General features: G+C 46.1%; 1 protein-coding gene across 1 annotated transcript; it reads left to right on the top strand.

The window, feature by feature from the left end:
* The first annotated feature begins 3,585 nt into the window (after positions 1-3,585).
* Positions 3,586-10,303, top strand: TMEM254 (transmembrane protein 254). The gene is made up of 4 exons (XM_064716448.1): positions 3,586-3,744; positions 5,278-5,381; positions 6,576-6,635; positions 8,770-10,303. Exons 1-4 carry the CDS (start codon positions 3,643-3,645, stop codon positions 8,888-8,890), a joined length of 387 nt encoding a protein of 128 aa, XP_064572518.1. The 5' UTR covers positions 3,586-3,642; the 3' UTR covers positions 8,891-10,303.
* Positions 10,304-11,156: the final 853 nt, after the last annotated feature.

Raw genomic sequence — 11,156 nt, 5'->3', positions numbered from 1 at the left:
CCAATATCTCTAAGTTAGAGATAGCAAATGTTTCTAAACTGAAGAGGCAACAGTTTCCAAAGTAGAAATCTCAGAAGTTATGGTAAAATAGTTTTACTTTCTGTAAACTCAGCAAAGTGAATTTGTTCTGCATTTTTTCAATAATTCACATACCAGTGTTTGGGATTTGTTGTTTCCAGTTTAGATTATACCTGTCAATAAATGCAATTCACTGACAAATAACATTTCCAATGCTGAAGCCACAAAGATAACTAATCTGTCAAAAATATGAGGGCAGAATTGCAAACCTTCGCAAAATATGATAGAGCAAGCTTTTCAGCTACTCTGGGAAATTACTCCCTCAAAATTAGTCATCAGATATATCTAACAACACCTAAGAAACAAGAAAGATTAATCACTGAAAGCTGTGGACTTTCTGTTTTATGACACCTTGAAGGTAAGACAAAATGCCCCTTGAAACGTGTCCTGTAAATGCAAGTCACTGCCCTCTATTCAGAGAAACAAGGTAATATTTAATGGCATGTGCTGGCCAGACTAGATGATGCTACAGGTCTTCTGCCTTTAAATGATTACAACTGGAGCTATATTCAGCTGCTTACATACTCTAAAGACTCTTGTCTTTGTCAAGAGAAATAGCCTGTTTTAAAAAGTCAGGTCAAAGACACTGGCCTGGATCAGAAATGGAATCTCGGAATGTCCAGCACCCAAGAAAGGCCTGAGCAAGGAATTCATGAACTATTTCACATTCAGGTCCAAGGCTGCTGAGACGCTAGGGCCGGTAGAGCTGCCCATGACAGTCAACAGGGCTGGCAGTGAGTGGGGGCTGCTGCCCCACGTGAAGCTGGAGGAATATCACTTAATAAAAAGATATATTGATTATTTTTGGCAACAGAGAAGCAAAAGTAAGCCAGCTCCCTGTCCTCTGCCCACGGTGCGGGCGGTCCTCACTGGACTGTGGCAGTAGGGGTGACAGGACACCGTCTCTGGCCCCACCTGGCCACCCAGGCCGGTCTAACGAGGCTCATGCAGCAAGCCCGTGCCTTGGCTGTGCATCCACCGCCCTCTGCAGCCACCGCCGCGCAGCAGCCCAGCAGTGAGAGCAACCCTGCAGTGAGAGAGCAACCCTGCAGTGAGAGCATCCCTGCAGTGAGAGCAACCCTGCAGTGAGAGCAGCCCTGCAGTGAGAGCAGCCCTGCAGTGAGAGCAACCCTGCAGTGAGAGCATCCCTGCAGTGAGAGCATCCCTGCAGTGGGAGCAACCCTGCAGTGAGAGCATCCCTGCAGTGAGAGCATCCCTGCAGTGAGAGCAACCCTGCAGTGAGCGCAGCCCTGCAGTGAGAGCAACCCTGCAGTGAGAGCGACCCTGCAGTGAGAGCGACCCTGCAGTGAGAGCATCCCTGCAGTGAGAGCATCCCTGCAGTGAGAGTAACCCTGCAGTGAGAGCATCCCTGCCGTGAGCGCAGCCCTGCAGTGAGAGCATCCCTGCAGTGAGAGCATCCCTGCCGTGAGCGCAGCCCTGCAGTGAGAGCAGCCCTGCAGTGAGAGCAGCCCTGCAGTGAGTGCAGCCCTGCAGTGAGAGGATCTCTGCAGCCCCGGCTGCCTTTTGGCCGCATTCCCAAGCACAGGCCGTGCTGGGACCGCGGGGATGGTCCTGGGCTGGGCACGGTGGGCTCTCCTGGGCCGGGCACGGTGGGTTCCCCTGGTACGGGCCAGTCCCACGCTCTCCTGCCACACAGCTCGGTCCGGATCAGGAACTCAGCTCCACCTTTGGAGAAGCAATTGTGTAGAAGGTTCTAAAGAGGAAGAAATTAACAAATGGGCCACTAAAAACAAACCAAAGCAAAGCAAACCAAAGAAACCCAGGAGAAAAAAAACCACAAAAAGTTTAATTTCAGAAATTTCTCCCAGATACTAAGGTGTACATGGGGCCACGCACTCTTCTCTCCTGCATCAGCAAAGCAACACAGGGAAATTTATGAATCAGGTTTAAGTTCACATAGCCAACCTCACTGGGTTTTGTAGATGGAATTCCCAGCAACAGTTTTAGTACAGCAGGACTTTTACCAAACTCTCTTGTAATCTCCAAAGAACACCCCAGAAAAAAGGAGGAAGAAAGGGAGGGGGAGGTGAAGCACAGGTATGTAATTAACACATAATTAACAGGGCAGTATGTTTAGCCTTCATGCAAAGAGAAACAAGAGTACAGCCAACATTTTACATTGTCTCTACACTGTCAGTCATGCCAAGCAACCAGGTTGCAGAGCTCAAAAGAAAGCACAAACCCGCCCAACCCACCCCCAACGTTTCTACCCCTGAGCACCTTTCCCAAGGCCCTGCTGACTCATCACCGAGACCACATTCCCAAAAGGGCACAGGATAGAAAATGCTGGATTTAATACGCTTTGAATGGCCAGTTTTCAAAAGGGAAGGCGCTCTGTAATGTTCTAGATAAAGACTGAACTGCCCAGGGGTAGGAAGGTCAGTAGCTGTTTATTTTCCCCAGGAACGAGCGCCAGTGCACTCTGCGCCCCGGTGTGCTGCGGCAGGGACAGCGCGGTGTGCCCGGACAGTCCGGGGACGCCGGGGACAGCCGGGAGCCGCCTCCCCCCGCGGCCACGAGAGGGCGCTACGGGCCCTGCGGCGCGGGCCGGGCCGGGGCTGCCCGGGAGCGGGGCGCGCATCGCGGGCCGCGTCTGCTGCGATTGATGCCCATTGCCTCACCCCTAGGCAAACCCTGCAGGAAAGCAGCAACGAGTCAAGCTGAAAGGCTCACTGCAACTTCTGTGCTGTTCCATGCTGCGTTCGGTACAGAATCGCAGAATCGATTAGGTTGGAAAAGACCTCTGAGACCATCAAGTCCAATCTGTGATCGAACACCACTTTTTCAACTAGACCATAGCACGAAGTGCCATGTTCAGTCTTTTCTTAAACACTTCCAGGGACGGTGATACCACCACCTCCCTGGGCAGCCCGTTTCGATGTCTAATCACCCCAAACTGCCCTAGTGTGGTTCTGGACTATGTCCTCTTGTCCTGCCACCGACTGCCTGGGACAAGGGACCAATTCCCACCCGGCACACCCTACTTTCTGGCATTGTACAGAGTGATAAGGTTTCCCCAGGCTAAACAACCCCGGCTCCCTCAGCTGCTCCACATATGTGCTTGTGTCCTAGACCCCTCAGCAGCCTTGCTGCCCTTCTCTGGACGCATTCCAGCAGCTCAAAATCCTTCCCAAACTGAGGGGCCCCGAACTGGACACAGCACTCGAGGTGTGACCTCACTGGTGCCAAGCACAGGGGGATGATCCCCTGCCTGGTCCTGCTGGCCACACTTTGCTGATCCAGGCCAGGATGGCATTGGCCTCCCCGGCCCAGGGGGCACCCTGCTGGCTCGTGTTCAGCCAGTGCCGAGCAGCACCCCCGGTCCTTCTCCGCTGGGCCTGCAGAGGCCGAGCGCAGGAGGCGACACTCGGTCACACACATCGGTGCCGGGCCGCCCCCCGCCCAGGCCCGAGGGCAGCGCCCGCCCGGCGCTGGGCGAGGCCGCACTCCGCCTCCGCCCGCCGGGCCCGCCCCGGCCCCGCCTCCCCCAGCCCGGCCTTAGCGGCGGCGGCGCGGCCTCCGCTCACAGCGCGGCCCGGCGGCATGGCGGCGGCGACGGAGCGCGGCCGCGATGGCAGCTGCCACTTCCAGCGCTCCCGGCTCATCTGGATGGTGGCCATCATCTTCGGCATGGTCGTCCTCGGCGTAAGGAGCGGCGCGGGGAGGGAGGGAGATGGGTCAGAAACCGCGGGATGCGTGGAACAGGTGCCGTGCACCGTCCCCGTATCCGCGAAACGCCGCTCCCTAAAATAAACGGGGAGAGAAAGAAAACTGGAGGTGCTGCTTTGGCCAGGCGGGAGGAGGCTGGACAGAGCCATGCAGGAAGGCCAGAGGGAGGGAGAAAGCAGCTGGTCTGTAAAGGGAAGCGAGGCCGTGGCGCTGGGGGCGCGTCCCGGGCCCGGTCCGAGCATCCCGGGCGGCAGCAGCGAGGGCTGGCGGGGCAGGTGCCCGGGAAAGGGACTCCAGCATTGCCAGCGCTGGGAGCTGCGGCACCGAGCAGCAGCACAGCTCCGGGACAGCTGGGGGACATGTCAGTCCCCAAGGGACATTTACAGGGGAGGGCTTTGGGCGCAGGCTGTGCGATCTGGTGGTGTTGGAAAACACACGCGTTCAGTCACCACGCTGTGTTAATTTCCAAAACCAGACTTCAGCTAAGTTAGTTTGGATTACTGGAGCAGGGATATTAATGGCTTTTTGATGTATCTGGCAAGTTTATGAAAGTCATCCCTTGACTTTCACACGTTGCGATTTTCTTTCTGTTTGCACAGATTTTCTAAACTTGGGAACCACCACTGTGAAAATGGTAGTCAAGGCACGTCAAGCCACTCACAAAACAATTGTTGGGCTGTTTCAAAAGAAACAAGAATGAGCTTTAAGCAGATTCCCTGTTTAAAATCATCACCTCACCACATCTTTGGCATAACTGAATTTACATATAGTGAGAAACTGCAGTGTTGATATACCAAAGCAAGATAAGGCAGTGTGAACTTTGGCCTGGTGCTTACCTTATGTCCCCAGTGGCCTCTGAAGTGCACAGCCCATCCCTCCCTGCCTGCTCTCCAGCCGGCTTGTGGAAATCAGCGTGCACAGTGCTAAAAACGGCGGACAGCTCTGTGACAGGAGAGAAACTGGGAAAGGAATTCTGCATCTCTGGTCTTGGGATTCTTGCTCAGCTTTCTTCTGTGCCCTGTTAAAAATAAACAAAAATCTGACATTTTCTTTTTTAGGGGATGAAAAAAGAAAGACTGATCCCCTAGTTTTAGATAGCTATTCCTCCTAAACAGTGTACTCATGGTTTGGCCTCCTCAGGTCACTTGCCTCAGATTAACTTCTTCAGGACAAAGACAATGTAGGTTTTGCAGCTTCCATGTCTAATAGGTAATGAGCTTACAACTTAAATACCACTTAATGTGCAGATGCACTCTTGGTCCCCAGACAGCAACCTTAAACTTAGCCCCTTGGCATCTGGTATGTCAAGGAATAGAAGTTTCCTAGTTGGAATCTTTCAAAGGCCACTGGAAGAATATGGTCCTTGGACAAGGTTAATGGAGTGAAAGAACTTAAGTACTATGAATAAATGAGCTCTGAACTCATGGGGCTCAAAAATAAAGCTATATTGAAGGTTTAATTGATAGTACTTCTACCTTGCAGTAAGATAACTTTATTTTTTTTTTCCAGTGGGTAACACTTTGGCCTTCAACTATACCTTATAGTTACTTGGGATTATTTGGTACCTTCCTGAATTATTTAGTGGAACACCACCACAAATGGGTATGCTACGGGTAAGTTATATTTGACTGTATCATTATTTTGCCTCTCTCTGACTCCTGTACTTAGTCTGTATTAGCAAGCTTTCCTGTAACCCAGTTGTTAATTAGATTTAAAGAGCTCTCCTTTCAAGCTCATTACAATTAAGGGTGTGGGGTAATAAGTATGTAGAGGACTAGACAGGCTTAAGACCAGGTTGATAGTTTAAAAATTCAACTTCGAATTTGGCATCACTGATGGTTTAACAAGAAAGGGAAAAATGTTAAGATACTACTTTTGATGACAATTATTAGTCCAAAGTTATACTTGTACCATCTACTGCAAGTCTTTTTCTTCTCTAGTTGTTACTCGGCAGTCCAGTTCTTTCTTTAGGAATCTTTTTTATCCAGCTTCAGTTAAAGAACATTTTCTACCCTGGTCCTCACTTCTCCTGATCTACATGAGAAGTAACCTGCTGAACAAACAGCATAGTGCTGTTTTGCTGGGTTACAAAACTTAGTTTTTGCTACTGTAACTAACAAAGGGGCCAGAAAATATTTCCTTGAGCTCACTGGCTTCCTGTAAAGACAGAAATCAGTAGGGCTTTCTTGTTTATTTTATGTATCATGTAGAACCTTCATCTTTTCTCAGAGCATCTTTTGCTTTAGCAAGGTATTTAATTGATCCTAACTGAATATATTATCTTTTTTTTTTTCCTACAAAAGCATCTATATAAAAGTTTGTAGGCCAAGTGTGGCTTATCAAGTCACATTATATGTTCTGAATCTATACACACAGTTGTTTTTGTAGAACTAAAGCTGTAAAAACTTAAGTAGCTCCTTAGGACCACTAAAAATACTTATTTTTAAGTAAGTAAAAGGATAGATTTTGCATGCTTAACTAAGATTAACTTGTACTGCTTTCACTAAGCATTTGCTTTTGGCTTAATCTGATTGCTGAAAATTTTGGAAGCCTAGTGGATGTTTCAAATGGCAGGTCAAGGCTTATTGCACAAGTTACAGTTGCTCTCATTTTCTCAGTGGGCTTCAGCTCCTTTTAAGTGTACGCTTGTGGGGTTTTTTCAAGATAAAAAACACCCCTTCCTTTTTAGGTTAAAATAGGTTGTTGCTTCAGTGCTTCCAGATTTATATTCTCTGCATAATTAATCTTGGATACAACAGTCTTCTCCCTGATTTTCAGCAACATAAACCATGTTTTCTTTCCGCCAGGTTCTGGATATCCTGGTTGATTCACATAGTGGAAGCCCTCTACGGTATTAAGTTATGCCAGTAAGTTGTTCCCTCCTCTCACTCCAACACAGGTTCTCTGTAAGGAGTTTCTGAATCAAGTAACACAGGCTACAGACTGATTGTGGTGGCTCTCAGCAGCAGTGAATCCAGAGGATGCTGGTAAAATTCTTGCTGCAGTGATAGTTTGCTGTGCTCCACAGTTGGTTGCTGCCGCTTCTCCCAGCAGTTGCTGTTGTGCAGGGCAGCAAAACCAAGGGCTGGCACCTTGCAGGAGTGGCAGCAGCAAGGTTTGCCAGAGCTTGTCTGGCAGCCTCTGAACCCCCTGTTCACTGGGTGACACTGCTGCTCAGGAGGCAGAGGGAACAATAGATAGTGTAGAAGTAGTCTGATAACTTCAGGTGTTAGAATTTTATCAGATCTTACCCCATCAGGATTGCGATACTGCTAATTACACACTTAAACAATCACACTTATATTGTGGGAACACAGCTGGGCACTTTCATTTGGGGACTCTTTCAGATCTACTTGCATCTGCAGGTGCCTGGGATAAAATCCTGGAACCAGTCAGACCATACAAGCAAGGCCATCTGAGTCTAAGATTAGGATAACCACGTACCTGGAAAGGAGTGCTGTCCAAACACAGCCTCCTTCTGTTCACTTGTGGTTGCAGTAGTTCAGAACCATGTAGGTACTCATTGGGTTCCCATGCTCTGCACAGTCAGGCCAGTCTGTTTGGCATGATGGGTTCCCACTCCATTCGGGTCATTCACTGCTGTCTGTCCCAGGCTTCTCAGGTGACAGCTCTTGGAAGCAACAGGATTTTGTTTCATGGAACGCTGCATAAGTTGTTTGGGGATTTTTGGTCTTTTTTTAAATAGTAGAATATGGATGATTAATTTCTGCCTTCAGATTGAGAGTTAGTAAAAACGTCATGTTTATCAGATTCCCGTTTTAAGACTGAGTGTGCAAATAAATGGGTATCTGGCCTAAGGCACTTCTTTTTAGTATGAGGAAACTTGACTACCAGTGAACATACCAAATGAGTGTATTGTAATTAATTTTACTAATGAAGTTTTACAGAGTAGTGTTAAAACCCACAAAACAAAAAAAAAAAAAAAACAAACCAGAGATGAGCTACCCATCATTATCTCATCAGGAGTGCTGCTTTAGATTACCTAGCACTTGTACTTCTGTGAGCACCAAACACCGTTTATTTTTACTTATGTAAAAGTTGTGTCTACTTGGCAACATCACAAAGGAGGCACAAACAACAGTGTGAGGACTCAGATACAAATTTGTTCATCAGCAGTAGTACTGTCATTGGCTCTTTGCCTGTATTGCTGCACATGGTCTATTCATTAAGCTTGTCTTGTAGCAACAGGTAAATTTCCTAAGCCCTTGTTCTCTAGGTTTTGCACTAATTTGAAAACACTGCAGCTGGGATTATAAACAAAAAAGCCTCAGCTGTGGAATTGTTTACAGGAAATGTGAAACCCCTTGGGTTTGCTGTTGTGTTTATACTTGTTCCTTTCAGTAGGAGTACTTCTCAAGAACAATGGAGGAGAAAATGACATTTTCTCTAACATACAGAAAAGGTCATCTATGTTATATTGAAACTAACTATCATAGAAAGGTCTCTTCTTCATAAATTAAGTGAAGCGCCTTCAGCCCTGTTACCTGTCTTTGTCTAGCCACAAACTCAGCAGTTTTTCCATCCTCCATCACACAGTCACTGTCAGGTCTCTGCCCTGCCAGCATAGTCTCCCTTGACTAACACAGTCAGCAAGAAATTATATTCAGACTTGTGTATTAGGATCAATATTAAGCTACTCCAGTTTCTTGCTTCTTTGTACACAAACTTCTGGGGGGATAAGTCATTTCAAATAGGACAGATGGAGATTGCAATTTATATATCATTGAGGAAACTGCATATATAGAATGTCTGAAAGAACTTTTGTTCAATAAATAGCTTAAAATCCTAAAACCACAAGAACTGGTATGTTTAGTTAGCACAAAAAATGTCTCAGTAGATGGAAACGAATGTGCTGAACTGAAATGTTCTAATCCAGTCTGAATCTCAAGGATGGGTAGAGATAGCTTACCTTGCTTTGTAAGTACCAGTACAGCCTAGAGGAGCATAAGTTTTTTGACACATTTTGTGTTTTTGTTACAGAGCCAAAGGAATCACTGACCCAGCTGTTCAGTTTCAGTGGTTTGTTCAGACCCTTTTATTTGGATACGCTTCCTTCGGTCTCCTGGTGTCTTACAAGCCTGCAGACAAGAAGCAGTACTAGAAGACAATGCAAGAGGTCACCTCTCACATACCTAATCTCATTTTTCTGAAAAGACCCCCACATACATGTCTAGGTGCTATAATTAGCTAAATTACATTCCTGCTGTATGATGCAGTGCCCTTCTACCCAAGCAGCTCTCCTCTTACTAAGCAACATCATTAAAATTCACAGGGCCCTGTGGATAGTTCAGTAGAAAATCAACTCTTCAGTCTTAGCACTGCCAAATTTTTATCCTATTTGTTATGCAAGAAGCCAGAAGTTTCTCCTCTGCAGATTTTGACAGGTGTACTTTGTCACTGACAGCTGGTAGCAGTGGTTGATAAATCACTTTTTCATTGTTCTACAACAGGGAGGGTTATTGACAGCCACAAGGCAGCTTGCACCTGTTTTGTAATAGGATTTAAATTTAGCTGTATTTTCTCTATGGGACTGACACTATTGTTAAAGCCTGCTCTTTGCACTTTGTTTTGTCTGCTTACTTTGTTCCACAGAGGACAGACCACTGTACTGCTGCAGGCACATTGAAAAGACCAGGTCTCAGCTCAGGATGAGGGACAGTGAGCTTGCATACATGAAGCACTTTAACTTGGTTTAATACAAGTGCCTTAAAATTCATGCAGCATGACCTCATCTTTGTAGTGAAGATTTTAAGTTATGAGTTATTATCGTATAAAGTAGCTTTGAGGGCAGCTTTTTTGAGAAGTGATTTATTACCTAAAGGAAAAAAAAATCAATCAAAAATCTAGCTGAAAAGCTGATATTTGGCAATGAAATTAGATGCAGTGAATAAACATACACCACTGGTTCCCAGATGCTGGTCTTTAAAACCTAAGGTTGAGAGACCATCATAAGCACATCTCAAGAGTATTTCCTGTATGTGTAGTGAGTCTTCCATCAGATTGTCTCTTATTTTTGAATATTTGAACAAGAATTTACCCTGTGTAGTTTTAGCACTTTTAAAAGGAATAACTATTTAAAGTACTAACTCTGGTGTGGGGAGAAGTTTTACCATGCCACTTGCCATGATACTGTTGTGGAAGAAGGGGTAAGAAAAGGTTGTTCTTTAACCTCTAAGAGCTCCACAAGGTGGTAAAAGTAACTTTGTGCAGTACCTACAGGCTGTAACACTTCTATACTGGAAGCCTTATTCAAGCACAGATACATAAAGTTTTTGCTTTCAGTGGGTACTAAAAGCATGGAGAACTGAAGGGTTTGAAATGGTGGTTTGTTTATCTTTTGGGTGGTGTTGTTGTTGTCTAATAGCAAACTGTTTAACTTAAATATTTTATAGAGAAGTAAAAACTCATTTAGTGAGTAGAAATCCAACAGCAATGTCAAGAGCCTGAGCTACGTTTTACTGTGTAACCTTTTGTCTTTGTGACCCTGGAATAAAGATTTTAAAAAAGTGAAGAAGTTGTTTTTAATGCAGCCTAGAAATAAAATGCTCATACAAAATACATAGACACCTTCCTGACACCAATATCAGTGTTCACACTTGGAACATGTGGGATCAGCTTTCCAGAGTAATTCCCATCACTGATGCTACACTGCCTTCCCCTCCCAGGCCAGGCTGCACTCCAGGCACTGCTCAGGCTGAGTCCCAGCCCTTTCCACTGGGCTCTGGAGTGGCTACAGGCAAATCACAGCTCTGAGAAGTTATCCACATCCTGTCAGACTCCCCCTAATTAGACAGGCAGTGGCAAAGCTTCCTCAGTGCAGCCCAAGGAAGCTACAGTAGAAAAAAATATCTACTGCCTTAGTTGAAAAAAATTACCAAGTTAGAACAAGTTTTAGCCAGGCATTGGCATCAGCTTCATTTTTTTAAGCCTCTTTGGGATTTTTGTTTGGCCTGACAATTTTCAGCAGCTTTCTCTGTGGAGGTTGCTGGGCATTGCTTACCAAAGCATCTAGAAATGCAACTCCCATGTATTCACCCACCTTCAGAGACTTTCTCTCCCCAGCCTTGGCTTCACAGCACTTCAGTTTTAACATTTGGTTAAAAAAACCACAAGACATCCCCAAAAATAAAAACCCAAACAGAAACCAACCAGTGTTTGCTGTCAGCCTCTGTCAGAGCTGTAAACACAGATGCCTGTTTGCTGCAGTTTTGGAGGCTTCACAATGCAATCCCAACTGCAAACCTGAGGAACCTGGGACAGGTAATGCTGACTGGCCTTAAGGAAAAGGAACAAACCCCCAGCATGACAAGACTGAAAATAATACTGAGATATCATTTCTGAGTAAGTGTTTATAGTGCCCTCAACAG

This window comes from Zonotrichia leucophrys, chromosome 6 (assembly GCF_028769735.1).
Source record: "Zonotrichia leucophrys gambelii isolate GWCS_2022_RI chromosome 6, RI_Zleu_2.0, whole genome shotgun sequence".
NCBI lineage: Eukaryota > Metazoa > Chordata > Aves > Passeriformes > Passerellidae > Zonotrichia > Zonotrichia leucophrys.
This window is presented reverse-complemented; position numbering and strand designations above follow the sequence as displayed.